This window comes from Aplidium turbinatum, chromosome 7, assembly GCF_918807975.1.
Source record: "Aplidium turbinatum chromosome 7, kaAplTurb1.1, whole genome shotgun sequence".
NCBI classification, from domain to species: domain Eukaryota; kingdom Metazoa; phylum Chordata; class Ascidiacea; order Aplousobranchia; family Polyclinidae; genus Aplidium; species Aplidium turbinatum.
The window spans coordinates 30,351,864-30,372,796 of NC_137478.1; the positions used below are offsets into that span (position 1 = coordinate 30,351,864).

The 20,933-nt window shown below is 40.9% G+C and overlaps 1 protein-coding gene across 2 annotated transcripts; it reads right to left on the reverse strand.

Moving 5' to 3' along the window:
- Positions 1–48: 48 nt before the first annotated feature.
- LOC145773974 (developmentally-regulated GTP-binding protein 1-like) lies at positions 49–20,389 on the reverse strand. Of its 2 annotated transcripts, XM_082585100.1 has the most exons (10): positions 19,914–20,387; positions 17,521–19,138; positions 15,090–15,213; positions 14,046–14,291; positions 13,493–13,662; positions 12,901–13,074; positions 11,911–12,035; positions 11,385–11,507; positions 2,340–2,435; positions 49–764 (listed from the first exon to the last, which is right to left on the reverse strand). In XM_082585100.1, the coding sequence occupies exons 2-10, from the start codon at positions 17,560–17,562 to the stop codon at positions 758–760; spliced, it is 1,107 nt and encodes a 368-aa protein (XP_082441226.1). In that variant the 5' UTR covers positions 17,563–19,138; positions 19,914–20,387; the 3' UTR covers positions 49–757. The 2 variants fall into 2 exon arrangements, with proteins under 2 accessions (XP_082441226.1, XP_082441227.1); XM_082585101.1 differs by lacking the exon at positions 49–764 and having other exon boundaries at positions 2,336–2,435; positions 19,914–20,389.
- Between the last annotated feature and the right edge of the window lie 544 nt (positions 20,390–20,933).

Here is a 20,933-nt window from a genome sequence, read left to right on the forward strand (position 1 = left end):
GGTCATTTGTGTTATATCACGACTGACGTTGTAAACTAAATGTTCTTAACCGAAAGCAATTGTTTATTTTCACAAAGCCTCGTTGAGCCAAATATCGAAGTTAACCACAGAACAATGTTTCTACGGCCTGGCAACAATACACGAAGTGCTGCCTGCACAAAGTAGGCCCCAATTGAAAACTGATGTTATACAATGCATACAAACATAAACCATTAGAATTTTGTATCTTTTCCAAAATTCAAGTACAATTACCAGTTTGTGTAAACCAGGAATTCAACTAAAATTGCCAAAACCAAACCAAGTACAGTTGACGCCATATCGCAAAATATTTGGATAAAAATCAGACTTTAATGCCAAGGTCGCCGCTCTAAAATCGATCAATAACTTACCCACCGAAGGTTGAATTGGTCTCAACAAGCACAACAGTCTTTTAACGTCTCACAGCAGTCTTTTAACGTCTGTAGACTTTGAATCAATGTAAAAAAGACTGACGTTGCAGCTGGTTGAATAGGACCGTATTTACATTATTGTGATGTTATTTGACACAAATCAAGGTAATAAACATTTGTCAGCAAAAAATTGAGATAACATCCACCTTAAAATGACGCCTGACAGCACAATGCGTCATTCCAACATAGTTTTAACGTTAAAATCGATGAAACATAGCCGAACGTATAATCCGGGTGACGACGGCATTTAATGATACAAATTGCAATGTAAGTTCCGAGAGGACTTTTTCGTTCATCAGCAGCAGCAGCTATACCCTGAAGATAAAACAGAAAGATTAAATGGAGGCCTTTCTAAAATACTTGATGCTGTAACTCTGGAGTGTGGTCACTGTAGTGTACTGATGTACATGCGAGAGCGTGTTCCGAGCACAATTTCATTGAACTTAGTGAAAGGAACCCACCACAAATACCGAGATTGATCTGAAGCTTCTAACATGCCACTTTAAGTAATGGTAGAATGCTTGACAATATAAAAATGAGAATACGACAAAACTAATCTAAAATATTCCGGGTGAACCTGGTTTATCGTGTGTTGTTTTGGTCAAGGCATAGTCATCATGGAAAACATATATTTTTTAAAGAACTTTCTTCTTTTAGAAAAGTTTACAAACAAGACAGGTAAACAGCTAACGACTTGGTGAAAGAGTTGCCGACATGCAACGCAAAAAACGACTCATCAAATGGAAAATCACACGTAAACTTGTACAAAAGAAAACTCTAAAATCAACCGGAGTGTAGTTGTAGTGTTTTAAACGTGACCCACTGGATTGTTGGCGAAACTGACGCAACCAAACTGCCGCCAAGTGATCACGTGACACAAGGTGACACAAAGGATAAGTTGTGAGGCAACAATATAAATGAAACATCTATTAACCAGGAAACGAAAGCGACACCAAGAGAATGACCCAAAGCCAGGCCATGAGATGCCAGAGTGCAATGGCGCAAATTTGCAAGCGGTAACTTGCACATTAGGAAAAAAATGAGAACCTTCATGCCATTGCAGCAGTCAAAAATGTTACAAAGACCTTAATTTCTCGGACATGGCTGTAGCTACGGCACTACTGTCGCCAGATAAGGAATGCTAACCTAATTTGAGACAAGTTTGAAGACACTGAAGAAAAAAAATTGTGATTTGGGAAATTTTGAAGTTCTGGGCAGAGAGTAAATCCTTAACCCTGGCAACACCGGCCACGAAATGCTTTTTGATGGCAACCAGTGCCGTAAATATAGCAATTTTGTAGTATTACGGTAGTTCCCGCTTATTAAGCCCACGGTTAATATGCCCTTCCGCTTATTAAGCCTAATTTGGCATGGTCTGGAATTACGGAGTGTATAAGAGTGGCAAAGAATGGTCCCCCGCTTCGTCCGGTCGCGGAGGAGGCTTGATAAGCGGGGACTACTGTAATGCAAAGAGTTAGATTGTAAAAATATTGAGTAAACCTTGGGCATCCCTTCACGATCATTACTGGTCAGACATTTTCAGCTTGCACGAATCCAAAAGCAAGTTATTCAAGTGCTTGCAATGAGGCTGCGATGAAGCCTCTGCCAGCGTCTACGGTACAGGTGGCTGGCTCGATAATCACCTTGTTGCAAGAGTTTGCCGGCCATGATGGAAGCGCTTTCTTTGCGCTCATGAAGAACAGAAACATGATATTATGTAATACAGTACTATGTATTGTGTAGACACCGTCAGCGTCACACAACGGATAAGTATTTCATTTTTTAGCAACACCAACCGGTCACTAATTAATTACTCCCAAACCGATCAAGCTTGCTGATATACTAGGAAGGTTGAAAGTTCTGATATTAATTTCAACATAACAAACCTACCGTTTGACGATTTGTACAACATCTTCATCGAACAATATGTGCTCTTTACCGACACTCTGCGGATTGTGTTTCACAGATGATCCCCACACCAAAGCGCTGCAGAAGCAAGGAATTAATTGAAACTTAAAATTAAATGAAGCTGCACTGTGTTCAGTTTAGAGGTGAAATTCTAATAAGCATCAGGCCTAATACAGTAGAGATGCAGCGAACCCAAAAGTTTTATCCGCACACCGCACCGCAACTGAATCACCTATCCGCACACGGCAATTTATCTGGAACTTTGACACTGCACCGCACCGCACACCGCAAATTACAAAATTTTCAAAAATATTTTAACGCGTTATTTTTTAGAAAGTCAATTGTGGCAAAAAGCACCCATGGCATATAACTGGTAACCTACCGGTACTGTTGTGCATTAATTGACTAGGCTAACCAGATTATATTCTCTTGCATCTAAGTGCATTCTCTTGCATCAGCAATGCATCTAAGTTCTAAGACATCATGCTTTTTCAAATAGAATGTTCCTGGATCCAGTATCAGGACTTTTAAACATTTTTTGTAACTTGTAAGTAATAATGCAATTTCGATGTCAGTGGCTGTATGAACTACACACTACAGACAGACAAGATGTCAAGAGTAAAACTTATAGTCTGAGCTCACTGGGCTAACTGTTATAGTAGCCTAACTAATGCGGTAGTTGCGCTAGGCCTATAGCCTGGTAACTGGGAGCTGAGCTTATCAGTTAGGCTATTAACCAAAAACCCTTGTACAGCTTCCCTCACAAGCCAGCCCCAAAAACCTTGTCAACTGCAAGCCATTTGCATAGCTTTCCAACTTAAGGTTTCCGAAAGGAAAAAAACTGATCCGTGTTTCCAATTTAAATTTGAAGTTTCATAACTGATTTTCTTGAAAAGTTGAAAGTTTACGTTTACGAAAGTTTAATTTCTTGAAAGTTTACGCGGCAAGCGGCGCGACTTTGTCATTTCAACCTTCCACGCGGCGCGGCACGCGCCGAAAAAATCAAAAGCGGCCGCGTACGCGGCGCCCCTTGCATCACTATAATACAGTGTCCGCTTGATGATACTTTAATGCTCCCAAACCTGGTTATGGAGGTCATGTACAAGGCAAGGCGATCATAGTACAGTATAAGACTTGTGCCATTAACGAGAGTAGAGTGACCAGTTCCTTTCACTCTACCACCTTTCCTTCAGCAACTACGCTCATACAACGTATTATATCTTAGACACTGTAGTAGGAAGAGGTGAGCAGTCCTTTTAAAACCCAGCTTAGACGGGTGTCGAACCATCTTTGTATGGTTAGAAGTGCCATGAACGTGGCACTTGAAAGGCGGAAGCACTCCCATAAGTACCTTCATGGGACTTCTGCAGTGACTTTATACTGTATGTACAGCTGGAAACCCTCTACTTACTCGGATATTCCACCTAGAAGTGATAACGCTATAATGTCAAAAGTATAAAGTATTATACGTATTTACGCGAAGCATTTCATAGCAACAACTCAAGGTGGCAAACCTGGGTTTTTTTCGGTCATTTATCGGTCATTGGCCGATTTTTAGCAAAATGTCAAAAAAAATATAGTCAATTCGGTCAAAATGTCCGAAAAAAATTGTTATAGTCGTCATCTACGTTGAATATATGTAACTCGTGACCAGCGTCACTACATAATCACCGTTCAGCGTTTTCTGGTACAGACGTTGGAATTGATTACCACCGCACTGCGCGTGTAATCAATTGAGCGTTCTGTACCACGTTCCTTAGTTGATTGTTTTGCGTTTCTTTCTTACTATATATTGCGTTGATTTTATACACTGAATCAGTAAGTAACAAGAGGTAAATGGTTTTCTCACTTGGTTGGCTATCGCTACAATTATTATTGTTTATTTTATATTAAACGTCTGGAAATACAACAGACATTTAACTGGCGTCGTCGGCAGGATCTTTACAGAATTTCTACAGGATTTTAGAAACATGGAGAAACTAATCGAAGTCCTGCAACAACAAATTGCCAACCAAGAACGCCAGACGAAGGAGCAAATTGCCAGGCAAGAAGAACGTCACCAAGAACAAGTACAACGTCACCAAGAACAAGTACAACGTCACCAAGAACAAGAACAACGTCATCAAGATCAAATTGCCAACCAAGAAAAGCGCCACCTTGAACAACTACGAGAAATACGAGCCCAAACTTCAAGACCACAACCAACAACAATACAACAACAGGTATCTTTACCTAAGTTCGTAACGTTTGATGCCACCACTGAACTGTGGGCAGACTATTGGAAGAGGTTTAACACCTTTGTAGCAGCACATTCAGTCGCACAAGACAAAATGCCGCAGGTTTTTCTCACCAATCAATCACCTACAATCTACAAAATGTTAACAAATTTGGCTGCGCAGGAAACAAACCCAAAAGAAGTCAACGATCTCACCATGACGGAAATTACAAACTACATGGCTCAACAATTCGACCCAAAACGCTTCATCGTGAGGGAGCGATTCCGTTTCTGGAGCGAAATGAAGCGCAAGCCCGGTGAAACAGCTCAAGAACTAGCCATCCGCATACGCCAGGCAGCTGCCACCTGTGACTTCTCGTCCATTTCAAATCCATTGGACGAAGCTTTACGTACTCGTTTTATTTGTTCAATAGGTAACGAGGCGGTGCTTAAGGCGTTATTCAAAATCAGAGCTGATGAACTTACTTTCAAACGTGCGGTGGAGGTTGCATCAGAAACCGAAGAGGCAGCCAAGGTGGCCAAAGAAACTGTTTACAGCACTCCACCAGCACCAGTTGCGAAAGTAAGGACCATCAGCAAACCTCCAAAAACTAGGCAACTTACAGGTACTTTCTTTTCTTCTAAAAATAAAGAATGCTATCGCTGTGGTAATTCCAACCACAACGCCAATGACTGTAGGTTTAAGAAAGCCACTTGCCATTTCTGCAATATTACGGGACACTTACAGAGTGTTTGTCGAAAGAAAGCTAGACAGTTCAAACCTTCTAAGGTAAATTGTATCGAGGAAATTAACATGCTTTCTAGTTCTTGCAGAAAACCTCGAAATTCAAAGTTGGAAGTACCGATCTCCATTAATTCGGTAACCACACACTTAGAACTGGACACTGCTACAAATGGAAATTTCCTTTCCAACGACGTCTGGACTCGGGTAGGCGCACCTCAATTGCAAGCACCAGTGTCGCAGTTCCAATCTGCTACCAAGCATCTAGTACCAATCACGGGTTCTTTCACGGCCCAGGTAACTTGTCCTTCCACGGGAAGGTCAGATAATATTTCTTTTGTAGTCACGACAGTCAAAGGACTAAACTTGCTAGGTCGTGATGCAATTTCGTCTTTAGGAATTTCTATCGATAAATTCCTTCTGTCTAACTGTTCTACTTTACAGAGTATCCAGTCATACGACAAGCCTGATAAGAGTCTGGAGAAAGCATGCTCCCTCTTATGTGACGAGTTCAAAGATGTTTTTAAGCCTGAACTCGGGTGCTTACGAGATTATGAACTAGACATAGATTTTAAGTCTGATGCTAAACCTGTTTTTCTAAAACCTAGGCCTGTACCTTTCGCGCTAAAGGAGGACTTAGCACAAGCCTATGATTCGGGCATTGCACGTGGTGTATGGACACCAGTTCAGTTTTGCGATTGGGGCACACCGGTTGTTCCAGTCCGTAAGCCTTCAAACTCTTCAGGAGCGAAGGCCAAGTTACGCATTTGTGGCGATTATTCAGTCACGGTGAACCCTTCCCTGGAGACCCATCGTCACCCGTTACCCTTACCAGAAGACTTAATGCAAAAGTTGGGTGGTGGGTACGGTTTCAGCAAGATAGACTTGGCTGATGCCTACAATCAGATTCGACTTGGTCCTGACAGTCGAAAACGACTCGCATTAAGCACTCACCGTGGCGTACTTTTACAAAATGTTTTACCTTTTGGCATATCTTCTGCTCCAGGTTATTTTCAGAAGATCATGGACGACCTTACAGCCGACCTTCCAGGGGTCGCAGTCTACCTAGACGACATTCTTGTCAGTGGCACTACTGCTGAGGAGCATCTCCAGAATCTTAGACGGCTCCTCGATCGACTTCACTCAAAAGGCCTGAGGTGTAGGAAAGACAAGTGTAAGTTTGCACAACCTCAGGTAGAGTATCTCGGACACATTTTGTCCAGGCAGGGCATCTCCAAAGGTCCCAAGGTAAACGCCGTACTGGAGATGTCTGCCCCCACTGACGTATCTTCTCTTCGTTCGTTTTTAGGTTCCTTACAATTTTATTCGAAGTTTCTACCGTTGAACGCTTCTACTGTAGCAGAACCACTATACCATCTCACGAAAAAGGACATTCCTTGGAGATGGGGAAAACAAGAGGAAAACTCTTTTGCTCAGCTGAAGCATCATCTATCTACTGATGAGGTTCTTACACATTTCAATGCGTCACTTCCGGTAGGTATCGCATGTGATGCTTCTAGTGTGGGCATCGGTGCTACTTTGTTTCACCGTTACCCAGATGGCACAGAACGGCCTATAGCAAACGTTTCAAAGATATTAACAGCTTCGCAGAGAAACTATAGTCAAATTCAGAAAGAGGCTTTGTCGATAATTTTTGCGCTAAAGAAATTCTATCAATATCTTTTTGGTAGATCATTCATTTTGGTCACAGATCATAAACCATTGCTTAGTCTTTTTGGCCCGACTAAATCGACACCTTCTTTGGCAGCAAATCGTTTGGCTCGTTGGGCACTCTTTTTGTCGCAATTTACATACACTATTGAGTACAGGAAGACGAAGGATCATCAAAACGCTGATGCTTTGAGTCGCTTACCAGCAGGAGGGGATAAAGTCTTCGATGAAGAGGAAAGTGCGGATGACATTGATATCGTCTGCGCTATCGATGCTTTGGATTTACAGGTCCAGACCCCAAATGCTGCCTCACTGCGTAAAGAATCTTCTAAAGATCCTACCATTTCCACGGTAATGCGTTTCATTCATGAAGGATGGCCGGCCAAGTCTTCTCCACAAGACCCGGTCGAACCGTTTCGTAAGTACGCAGACTCTCTTTCTACTTGTTACGGATGTCTACTTTACGGTTCCAGAGTGGTCATCCCGTCCAAACTTCGTCCTTCCGTCCTTCAATTGCTTCATGAAGGACATTTCGGCATTGAGAGAATGAAGCAGTTGGCAAGAACGTCCGTCTACTGGCCAAACATTGACCGAGACATAGCGGAACTTTGTCACAAGTGCAGTACCTGTGGCGAATATCAACCGCAATCTAAAACCCAGGTCCAATCATGGACGGTTCCAGAAGCACCGTGGAGTCGCTTACACATAGATCATGCGGTAGAATTCATGGGTTACCATTGGTTACTCAGCATTGATGCTTTTTCTAAATACCCATGTATTCATGCTACTACTTCTTTATCTTCAACAGCTACTATCAACCTGCTAGAAAAAGATTTTGCTCATTTCGGCTATCCCCATACTATAGTTACCGATAATGCTACTACTTTTAAATCCACAGAATTTCAAACTTTCTGTAAGGAGAGGGGTATGGTACACATCACGGGTGCACCTTACCATCCGGAAACCAATGGAGCGGCGGAGCGCCTCGTACGTACGTTCAAGCAAGCACTTCGCAAATCTTCCCTACCCCCGAAGCAGGCCGTCTTGGAATTCCTACAGCAATATCGACGCACGCCCACTCCGAGTGGCTACTCTCCAAGCCAATTACTCAACAATCGTCAGATTCGAACCAAGATCGACACGCTTCTCCCTACACCGTCTCAAGTGGTACCCCGACAAAACCCTCACAACACCGACGCCTCCGAAGGTACCAAACGACATTTCAAACCGGGAGATCCCTGTTACGCGCTATCATTCACTCCACGACGGAGCCAGGATCCTCGTTGGGTTCCAGCCGAGATGATCAAGCGACAGGGTAGCCGAATCTTCCTGGTACGTCTGCTGCCACATGGTCCGACGTGGAGGCGCCATATGGACCAACTGCAACCTCGCTACGCATCATCGGAGGACCAGGAGCCGGGAGATACTCCTGCACCAACAATCGACTCTTCCGCTGTCTCCACCTCAGCCCGAACGAATTCGGACGACACACCGACTGTACCGGAATTCGGGCCACACAACCCACGAAGGTCGAGCCGTCGCCGCAGACCTCCGGCTCGTTTCGGACTTTGAGTTTTATTGTTAATTCGGTGTCTTGTTCATTTTTTATGTTTGTGTATAAAAATTATCGGGGAGGTGTTATAGTCGTCATCTACGTTGAATATATGTAACTCGTGACCAGCGTCACTACATAATCACCGTTCAGCGTTTTCTGGTACAGACGTTGGAATTGATTACCACCGCACTGCGCGTGTAATCAATTGAGCGTTCTGTACCACGTTCCTTAGTTGATTGTTTTGCGTTTCTTTCTTACTATATATTGCGTTGATTTTATACACTGAATCAGTAAGTAACAAGAGGTAAATGGTTTTCTCACTTGGTTGGCTATCGCTACAATTATTATTGTTTATTTTATATTAAACGTCTGGAAATACAACAAAAATATATGTATATGTATCGGCTACTTGAAAGGAAATATTTTCATCAGAAAAAATGACCGACACAAATAAAAAATGACCGAATTTTTTCAAGTCATTTCGGACAAATGACCGAAAAGTCTCAGCGAAAAAAAAAACCAGGTGGCAACTAGGAAAAACGGGTCTGCTACTATTCGGCGAGTCCGATTCGGCGAGTCCGATTCGACTAGTCCGATTCGGCGAGTTCCTTATTCGGCGAGAGCCCTTTTCGGCGAGTGCCCTATTCGGCGAGTTTTTGAAATTTTTTTACGGTAGCCTACCCGATAATTTCCTTTCAATCTAAGCTGTAGGAGTGTAGGTCACACATTTGTTGATCCAAACTAATCATTTTAACCATAAGCGCCTAAGCCGTGGGGGCCAGGCCCCCACGCATATTTCTGCGTGGGAGCAACTTTTTATGCGGCATTGATACATAAAACAATAGATGAACTAGCGATCGGCAGCAGAAAAACATTTTTAAATGCAAACCGCAACAGCTTCGCAGTAAATAATCACTAGAACGAGTAGCGATGCTACAATCCCACCCCAGACAAAAAAATCTGTCATTTTTACGTTGATTTAACGTCTGCAGACGTTGAATCAATGTAAAATTACTGATTTTGCTGCCTGTGACATAGCAAAAATCTACCATTTTGCGTCGATTCAATGTCATCAGATGTTGAATGCACCCAAAAACAACATAATTTGCTACGTTGACGCAGCGTGCGTTTAACTTAATGCGCTTGCAAACAGCCTCGCTGTCGCTTTCGAAAGTCGAAACCTCTGCAGAGAGTTGTCGCGGCAGTGAATCGGTTGCTGTGAAAATGAACTTGAAGTCTCGGCCCTAGGTTACCACTAACCAACGTAACAAGGGCTGGTACAAACCGCACTGCCCACAGTCGCACAAGCGGCATAATCAATACAACAACGGACTCGCGCAAACTGCATGGCGCACACACGACCGTTGCCATAGAAACCCGATCAAAGGCGGGGGAATATGCGCATCTTTTGTTTCATCTGCAACACGAAAACGGGCGTATTACAGCGAATTGAAACTTGAAAGCTGGTCAGCCATAAGTTGCGATATTGTAGTGAAAAGGGAGCAATGTCAAGTCGAAAACTTAATCAAACGTCTCTCTGTAACTATTTTTCAAGGGCTGTTTACGGATGTCAGCAACTTTTAAATTTATTAAAGGTGACGTGCTGTTGAATTGATGTAAACATGAATGATTTTGCTTTCAACAGGTATATTTTCAAGCATATGATCAAGTTAGTATTTTCATTCCATTTACAGTATACCTTTTAGTAAACCTTTTCGTCTCTTGTTTCATGCTAATAAATCTAGTTCGTTGCTAAACTTTATGTTGTGCTTAGCTTAAAGAGTCGCAGTCCATCAACCGCTAGCCAACGCAGACGCATAGCATGTGTTTTGGTCGAGCTTTGTTTATAATAATTAACGGTAGGTCGAACGTAGCGATAACTCCGAGTGTGGCAATAAAAGCAATCCTAGTGTGACGACATAATTACGTCATCCATCTGCGTGACATTTCGCCGAAATTACCTTGCTGCTGATGAAACACGCTTTCGCCCCCACGGCTAAAAAAATAGATAGGCGCCTATGATTTTAACTATTCAAAAGTACTAACTTATAGACATAAACATTATTTTTTTTGTAACATTTTCTTCGTTTTATTTTTCCTTCATATCTTAAATTTTTCTGAAGGTGATGCAACCTTGCCAAATTTCTTTCAACTCAGTAACTTACTTCGGTCACAAGCACGTTTTAACGTTCGCGTTTTGTCGCTTCTACCTTTTTCTACACCTTTGCGATGTTGACGTGAATTGTTTTTGATATCATGATCAGAAATAAAAACAACTGAACTGACATGACGAATTCAAGCACGTTTTAACGTTCGCGTTTTGTCGCTTCTACCTCTGCTATATTGACGTGTATTGTTTTTGATATGATGGTCAAAAATAAAAATAACTGAACTGACATAACGAATTCAAGCACGTTTTAACGCTCGCGTTTTGTCACTTCTACCTTTGCTATGTTGACGTGTATCGTTTTTGATATGATGGTCAAAAATAAAAACAACTGAACTGACATGACGAATTTTAATTTAATAGTTCAAACATTTTCTTTTTATTCCTTTCTGCACGATTTCAACGTTTAGCGACGTTGAAACGATGTAAAAACGGCAATTGTAATTAGGCTACGGTACCCGATAATTTCCTTTCAAAAATTTCAAAAACTCGCCGAATAGGGCACTCGCCGAAAAAGGCTCTCGCCGAATAGGGAACTCGCCGAATCGGACTAGTCGAATCGGACTAGTCAAATCGGACTCGCCGAATCGGACTCGCCGAATCGGGCCATTCCGAGGAAAAACATAGCTTGAAGATCTTAGTAACAACGATCTTCTAAAAACAAACTTGAAACTCACTGTTTAAAATCTTTCATTAACGTTCTGTGGAGTTTATTACAAAAATCCTCAACCGACGGTGAGGTGGAGGACAACACAACAGGGGCCTCGTAGTCAGGAAGCTGTCCTTTGGGTTTCGTATATCTGCGGATTATACTTGTTAGTCGGTTATCCTAAATGAGCTATTTAGAGCGGTTGCTAAAACTGAAGAACACAATTCAAGCTAAAAATCAAAGAAAAGTTATACTTGCAAATCAAAGCTCTATTGATAAAGATATTCTACACCACAAGTATACATTACAAGGCATTCTCTACAAATCTTTGCTGTATATTTTTGCTTGTACTCGGTATAACACATATAACTAAAGTTACTGATTGATACGATAAATGTATAAATTAAATACCGACCAAAAGCTTAAAAATTCAGAAATGTTAAGACATTTTACCAACTAGCGTGACAGTAGGGCTACATTTTCTGAAAACAAGAATAATAAGAAAACCATATTCAGCAAGAAACGAATAAGTGCAAGTGAATAATGTAACTCACATTCGTATCAGCTTAAGATATTCCCACATTTTCTCAAGCAAATCGTCAAAATTCCACTTATGGTGCGCAGATATGGGAACGCAATGAGGAACTTTGTAAATTATGTCCAATTCTTCAATGGAGATCTAGCAATGGAAAATCGTAACATAATCGCCTATTGTGTAGAAAGGAGCGTTCCTGCCAGTCAGTACAAGGCTGAGTACTCACTTGTACAGCGAGCATGTAGGATTTTTTCTTTAAGTGGTCTTTTACTCATCCTGCACTACTCAATTTAGTTCATTACGACGGGTGTCAGAAAAGCGAAATTATCCCGTCGTGAGGTTAACTTTTGTTCGAGAGTCGTTCCTCTTCTGTTTTGAAAGTCTGTTTTTAAAAATGGAAATCCTTTCGGTTTATATACGTTGTGGGCGCTTTTCAATTCCCCGCCTTATTTCATAATGTAGTGTTTTTCAGCGGCAACATCATGATGGGATAATTTGTAAAAGCGGAAACGTTACAGTTAAGTTGTTTCCAAAATACGGAAGCGTGACCTAAATTCCGTGAGAGCAGAATTTAGGTTTTGAATTTGCACAGTTGCAATGCATTTGCAAATATCATAGGTTTCGGCGAAATGTCCTGATAATTTGAATTTATGATACATGTTAAAAGCAATTGCGATCCGAAAACCATACCGGTGTAGCTTCCACGCTAGCCATTAAGACCATCCAATCAACTATACCGCACGCTTCTCAGCAGCCGATTGTATTACATCATGGGACCATCATGGTAACCCGGTGTGAGTTTACTAATCACCACACAGACAATAAAATCCGGTATTTTTAAATATGATTCAACGTCTGCAGATGTAAAAATGACGGGTTTTGCTGCCTACGAAGGCACTACAGTAGCACAGAGTGATGTGAAACTTTTTTTTAGAAGAAACATATAGTTTTCTTTAAAAGTTACTGCTGTTGAGCCATACAACTATATTTTGCCAGCTTTTTATCTCACCTGATCAATTTTGTTTAACAGATATATACAAGGAACATAAACGCGATTGCCTTCTACTATGTCTATGATGTCATCAGTGATGCAGTCTTCTTTCAATATGACGTCGGCGTTGTGGATGCGGTACTCAGCCAAAATCTTCTTGACCAACTCCAGATCAAGTTCCGATTGTGGAACCTGCAAGATGGCGACATGATGTGACGCAATAATGCACTCGATTGGTTGACTGATCGATTCAAGGCTTAAATCAGTAGGTTTCGAATCTTCAAAACTTTGTGTTTTTACATCAACGACTACAGATGTTGAATAGTTGTTGAGTACCGTAATAAAAAACAAATGAAAAAATATATAACTCATCACCTGCTGCAGCAGACAAGTTTATGTTAATCTTTTCGTGTTTTTATTTCTCACCAACTTTAGGTAATTATATAATCGATCCTTAGCACAAAGAACAATAACAAATAGCCAGGGAGATCAATTAAAGTTAGGTCAATATTGAAATTTTTGAATAAATGTCAGATACTTGACATCGGCAAGCTCTTGATTTACTTTTGAGATAAGTATCTAAGAAAATGCAATATTTCAGTAAGTTTACCATCGCTTGGAAGTTTATTCCTCCTTTCTCCTTGACCTTGTAATGAATATTAGGAGGCTTCTTGTTGAGTCTTATCCCAAATCCCTCCAGCTCTTTCTCAATCAACCTCTTGTCTCCAAGAGGCTTCAAAACATCCAAGACGATAAAGATAAGGCTGCATGTCCGTGCCACTGCAGTAAGATGCAAAGTATTTTGTTGTCGCTTGGTTTGGAGTGTTCAAGGAAACACCAACATGTCGAGAGTAGTGATTGATGTAGAAAAGATCATGATCAAATTAAAAGCGATATCCTAATATCGTATACAGTTGGTCAAGCATGAACGCCTAGGAAAGGCATCAATTGAAAAATTCAACAAAAATCAACCTAAAATTCCATAACTTAGCCATGGTAGATTACATTTGAAAATCCTGGTGCACCTTGAAAAAGTTATCACAAAAACAGCAGGCACAAAGAAGCCAAATCAAACTACTTGTTTGAAATTAATCGTCGTAGCGGCTGATATAGCAAGATCAAGCTGCCAAAATATTACGGATTCTAGGATTTGGACTTCCCACCTGCTATGACCTGCTTCCCTCTTCCTTTGCCGTCCTTGGCTCCTTCAATGATGCCGGGAAGATCAAGCAGTTGGATTTTTGCTCCTTTGTACTTGATCACTCCAGGAACGGTAGTGAGGGTAGTGAATTCATAAGAAGCAACTTCACTGTAGACTCCAGCCAGGTTGCTAAGCAAGGTGGACTTCCCCACAGACGGGAAACCAACAAAGCCAATTCTAGCATCTCCAGTTTTGGCAACATCGAAACCTAAAAAGCAGAAACACAAAAAAACTAAATCTTTTTTTAAATGACAATTGTTGAATCTTAAAGTTATTTCATTGTAGACTACAACACTCAACACTTTGTTATCATATGAGCCTTCTGAGGCAGAACATCCTCACTTTTAGCAACTCATTTTGGCTTTGTTTACCCTAAAATAGGGATTCTCAACCAGAAGTGCATGCTCCACTGAGGGGTGTGACGTGTGAGACCTCTTTCCACAGGATGTGTAGGTGGGTTTGCGTTAAGGTTATTTTGCTAAATAATTAGGGTTCATACAGTATTTATAAAATGATTTTTAGCTATTCTAGGAGAGGGTGCGAGAATTCTGTGATTTCAAGGTGGTGCCAACAAGGAAAAAAAGGTTAAGAACCACTGCTTTAAAGTATACAGAAAAAGCACTGCAAAGCAGCCAATTTTCGGTATCGGCATTCAAGACTGGAAGATCTGCCCTATGTGGTAGAACCATAGGGTCTGCTACTTTTGTGAGTGAGTCCGATTCGATGAGTCCGATTCGGTGAGTCTGATTCGGTGAGTTCCTAACCTCTAACCCCTAACCCTAACTCCTAACCCCTAACCCTAAAACGGCAATGATAATTAGGCTACGGTACCCGATAATTTAAAAAAAAAATTGAAAAAATCCCCCGTTAAGGGATCGGACTCACCGAATCGGACTCACCGAAACGGACTCACCGAAACGGGCCATTTCGGAACCATAAAATGTCACATTTGAAAACAAACAAAAGTTGCAGCTTATCCAACAAATTTTATGAGCAGGCAATTTACCTTCACCAGCTCCACCCCCGCTGCCTCCTTTTGGGGTAATCAGCTCTCGCTTCAGCTTGGCTAATCGGGCCTTAAGCAAACCCAGATGGCCGGCAGTCGCCTTGTTCTTTTGTGTCCGAGCCATCTAAACATAAATGTTAACATTGAATACTGAAAAGTTTGGGTGTTCATCAGGACAATTATCGTTTATTATCAGGACAATTATCGTTATTCGCTCTGAGGATGTGCATTGTCATGGTGCGCGAAACGTCAGTGAAGCAATAAACCATCTTGTATGTTGTTAATTTTACTTTCAATTTCATCAGATGAACGTAGCAACTAGTGCTAGAAACAATGTTAACATTACCACGGAAGCGACGGTCAAAGGAAAGTCTTTTATTATTTAAATTAGAAGTTGAAGACCACTTCACAATTCACATTGGAAACCTATTTTATTGTATATAATCACAACACCACCCCAATAAAACTGTATCAAACCATATACAACACAAAGTCAGTTTAGAGAAAGTTGAAGAAATGTGAGCACAAAACTATGAACTCAAGCAAGACATGACTTTTTGCGGACAGAACTCATAAAACAAAGTCAAGTTGAATCCATTGATCATGGGGTAATTTGGCCAGACAAGGCCCAGACAACATGGCCCAGACAAGATCCCACCAGAGCTAATTAAACATATTGGACCACTCGCAAGAGAGTGGCTGCGACAGTTCATGTCATTCTGCCTAAAGAAGTTGCTCCTCCCAAAGATCTGGAGGAAAGCTAACATCATAGCCATTAGAAAGCCCAACAAGCCAGCTGATAACCCTAAAAGTTACAGGCCCATTTCCTTGCTCTGTGTACCATACAAGTTACTTGAGCGTCTCTTATTGAGCAGACTCGAACCAATCGTTGATCCAAAACTGCCAAAAGAACAAGCTGGATTCCGACGCGGCCGATGTACAACTGACCAGGTTGTCAAGCTTATGGATGACATCGAAAGTGGTTTTGAAGCCCGTGAGAAGGTGGGTGTTGTCCTAGTGGATCTTACAGCAGCCTATGACACTGTGTGGCACCGCGGTCTTACTATGAAACTATTACAACTCATTCCTGACCGACACATGGTTAAGTTTCTGGTAGAGACCATCTCGAACCGTACCTTCATACTGCATACCAACGAGGAAAAACCCAGCAGACCACGCCGCCTGAAAAATGGCGTCCCCCAAGGGTCAACACTATCGCCACTCCTATTTAATATCTATATAAGTGACCTCCCATGCACTACATCGCAACAGTATGGCTATGCGGATGATCTAGCTCTTCTATACGCTCACAGGAACTGGCATGAGGTGGAAAGAAAACTTGAAATTGACCTGAAACTGGTGGCTGACTATCTGGACAAGTGGAGGCTCAAACTGAATGCGTCGAAAACAACAATCTCCGCTTTCCACCTAAATAATCGGGAATCCCAGCGTCAACTGTCTGTTTCGCTAAAAGGAAATCCTTTACCATATACTCCAAATCCAACTTACCTTGGAGTAAAACTTGACCGACAGTTGATCTACAGACCCCACATCGAGTCACTCCGTGCCAAAGTTACCTCGAGAAATAACCTCTTGAGAAACCTTGCAGGAACAGGACGGGGAGCCCGAGCATCAACCTTGCGTACAAGTGCACTAGCCTTGGTCTACAGCTCAGCCAAATATGCCACAGCTGTGTGGAACCGTAGCAGACACACAAAAAAGATGGATGTATGCATTAACGACACCTTGCGCATCATCACTGGCTGTCTCCGCCCCACACCTACTGCTTATCTGCCAACTTTGGCTGGCATTGCTCCTGCTCATGTCCGTAGGGAAGAAGCCTCTCACAAACTGGCTTTGCATGCAAGACTCGATCCTCAACACCTTCTCCACAGTCACTCCCAAAGATATGGACCAGTCAGACCCCAACGCCTGTCATCAAGGCGCCCATTCCATCGATATGCTACACAGCTTGTGGATAAGAACTTCAGCTGCATGGAGACATGGGCCCAGGAATGGAACGAGCTGCCACATATCCCTCCCCAGTTTTCAGTTATACCAGCACTCTCCATCCCTCCTGGAGCAAACCTCTCAAGAAAGGCATGGGTCACATTGAACAGGATCAGATGTGACGTTGGCTGCACTGGAGCTAATCTATTTAGGTGGGGGTTGCATAATATGCCGATATGTGTCTGCGGAGCGGTAGAACAAACAATGCAACACATACTCCACGAATGCCCCATCTTACGGCCCCCAAGTGGAATCATTGGTATTCGCAAACTGGACCCAACTACCGTATCATGGCTGCACGATGAGGCATTGCCAATCTAAGCTACTACAAGTCAAACGAGAGAAGATGGGGTAATTTAAAACACACTTAAATGACAACAAAAGAAAAATAGAAATTTTTACGTTATAATAACATACCAACCTCGGCTTCAATTTCAGATATCCGATTCAAAATCCCCGACATGACTGATAATTGTTAATCGCCTTTGAGATTTCTTCTAGCTACTTGCACGAAATCTTTTAGCCTAATATAAGTTTGGCCCAAAAAGAAGCTAAGTATACTGCATAATGGAATCAAGATAAAATTAAACACAACATCTCTTTGTGATGTTTAACATACAGCTTTAACTTACAGCGGTTTATCTCAGAAAATGAGGACATTGAACTTTCAAACTTCATACTCTTTGATCATCAAACAGCAACACAAACTATATACATTATATAATTATATAAAAAATCACATATATAATTTTTAATTAGGTAAATAGCTGAGAAAATGTTTATAATCTATAGAGAATACATTTTTCTGTAAATTAGCACAAGCCATTCGTTAAAAGATCTCAACTCAGTCAACTCAATTCCAGATGGTCCATCATGGCAGTTTCACCACACATGTCCTATTGTCCTACCACTGAATAGTTTGATATTAGGGACATTTTTTACATCAGATTACAAAATCTGGCCTGATCTTTACCAGCTAGGAGGAAAGTTCCATAGCTGTAATAAATTTACACTTCAACAATTATACTTAATACCACTATCCAGTGTCCACTGCTTTCCCCTTACACAAAGTTTATTTTTGTGTCTTTATTGTGACATATCATAGAGGTTGCATTGTGGTAACAAAAGAAGTGGCCATTAACAAAAACAAGAATTAGTGATGAAAAAAACGAATGAAAGCTACAAATGCATAGGCGTATTAAGGCTTGAACACCATTTGAAAAGTATACACAAAAACAAATCTACGCTTGATAACGGGTCTGCTACTATTCAGTGAGTCCGATTTGGTGAGTCCAATTTGGTGAGTTCCCTATTCAATGATTTTTTGAAATTTTTTTTGAAAATTATTGGGTACCGTAGCCTAATTATCATTGCCCCTTTTACATCGTTTTAACGTCGCTAAACGTTGAAATAAGATCCTAACCATAACCTCAACCCCTAAAACGGCAATGATAATTAGGCTACGGTACCCAATAATTTAAAAATAAAAATTCAAAAAATCACCGAATAGGGAACTCTCCAAAAAAGGCTCTCACCGAATAGGAAACTCACCAAATTGGACTCACCGAAACGGGCAATTCCGTTGATAACATAGCACTCTTAATTTTACACTTACAACATAGTCATATGACGTGAAAGCTAGCACAACTGGAACTTAAGCACCGGCATCCCATAAACAGTGGCTACATTGTGTTACTATCATTTAGCAACAAAAAACAAATGTCTTATATCTTAAAATAGACATCACATTCTCATTTTACAATATATATATACTATATGATATTTGAATTGTAGAACATTAGCTATACTTTGATTCCCATACTTTCTCAAGCTGCATAGTGCATATCTGTACCGTTACCCATTTCACATCTCTTCATTGTTTACAGAAGTTGAGCTAATGTAAAAAAGGACTAATTTGCTGGCAGGGATATGAATCAAAGTAAAGTGTACCGGTATTGAGAAAAAGAAAAACACTATCATAAACAAATGGCTGAGAATAACTTAATAGGATTGAAAAACATTAGTCAATAGTCAGTCATCTCTTTATGGCAGTGCTTCTCAACCTTTATTTGTGGCGACCCAAAAATTAAGGTTAAATTAATAGCGAAGACTTGGCGACCCTATTTCCAAAACTACGTTTCGCACAACGTTTAGTAAGCATGAAAAAATTAGCCACACTCATATAACACGATTAAACATAACAACAAAATGTCGAATTTAATTAATATGAGCCTTGACTTTGTATTGTTTCAACAACTTGTCTAAATTTGGAGCTATCTTACTCAGTGCCAATCTCATTTCATCTTCAGGTTGAAGACAATTTCTCTCCTTTGGTTTGATGAAACAGTGACTGACGAGTAGGCTACATTAAGATTAATTTCTTTCACACGAGCAGTAAAACCTTCGTGGGATTCGAGCATAACTGGAGCTCCATCACTGCAAATACTGGAGCATTTTATCCACTCTAACCCTCTTCATTCATAAATGAGGCGACCAAAGCAAAGATTTCTTCGCCTCGACCTCGTGTTGTTGTTTCTAAAGCTTTGCAAAATAAAAATTCTTCTTCCAAGTTAGTCTAGTGTGTGTACTGTTGTTGTGTACTACTTCACCGCAAAATGCGTGTGGTAAACTCGTCAGGTGAAACCTGCGGCGTAGTTTGAATAGTAGAAATTACGAAAACTAAAGTAGTGGTAGGCAGTTTTAACTTTGCTCAAGACTCAAGAGACATTATCTTTTACCACCACATCTTACAGCGACCTAGCCAAATGAAACGGCGACCCAGTTTTGGGTCGCGACCCAGGGGTTGAGAAGCACTGATTTATGGTATTGCAAAATTACTTCTCTCCAAAGCTATACAGAAAAATAAAAGCTCGGTGGGTAAACAATAATTTCTTTGGTTGTTTCAGGCAATTGACATACCGTAGTCCCTGCTTGTTAAACCTACAATTAATACGCCCACCTGCTTATTGAGACAATTTGGTCCGTTATGGAATTACTGAAGGCATAGGAGTAGCAGATCGCTCTTGCTTAATAGACTCCGCTTAATGAGCGGAAACTACTGTATTCAGTTTAATTTGGACAAAATCTGAGAGAACTTATATCATAGCAGCCGAATTAACACATTGTTGCTTGTACATGAATCGATTAATGATTGTGCTTTGCTACAAATACAAGATAAAGCAAAAACAATGAGGCATGATGCTAAATAGTGGAGTGATTAAACATCATTACAGTGTTACGGAAACTCACCAGTCACCACTCTTAGCTGTAAACGGTATATAAGTTGGAAATGAATTATAAGTACTTTATTCAGCGTATATGCATTGCACTGATGAGATCTGAAAGTCGGGGTCTGCTACTATTCGGCTAGTCCGATTCGGCTAGTCCGACTCGGCTGCAGTCTTTTTCGGCTGGTTTGTTAGATTTACAGAAGGATTTTGTTGGATTACAGAAGGATTATGGTTATACTGTATTTTCAAAAATTTGGCGAATAGAGAACTAGCCGACAAAGACCGTACCCGAATAGGAAACTAGCCAAATCGGACTAGCCGAATCGGACCAGCCGAATTGGACTAGCCGAAACAGGCCATTCTGGAAAGTCGAGGCCATGCTAACATCAGCAGTTACTTATTTATATAGATAGGTCTATGTAATATTATGAATTACCACTACGGTACTTTTCAATTTTGTTGCATCAATTAAACAGGAATTACATGTTTATACACAACAATTTTATTATAATAAATATTACAAAGATGTTGGTGTGTTCATTATTCAGATGCAAACAAAACGAACTACTTTAAGCCCCACATAAAGCTTACTAACATGTTTTTA

What these genes read in the sequence shown, in the direction of transcription:
- LOC145773974 (XM_082585100.1), bottom strand. Translation starts at nt 17,562, where the DNA reads ATGTCGGGGATTTTGAATCGGATATCTGAAATTGAAGCCGAG. An exon ending in TATCTGAAATTGAAGCCGAG is followed by an intron (nt 15,214 to 17,520) that starts GTTGGTATGTTA and finishes ATTTATGTTTAG; the next exon opens with ATGGCTCGGACACAAAAGAA. An exon ending in TTAATGAAAGATTTTAAACA is followed by an intron (nt 2,436 to 11,384) that starts GTGAGTTTCAAG and finishes TTGCTTCTGCAG; the next exon opens with CGCTTTGGTGTGGGGATCAT.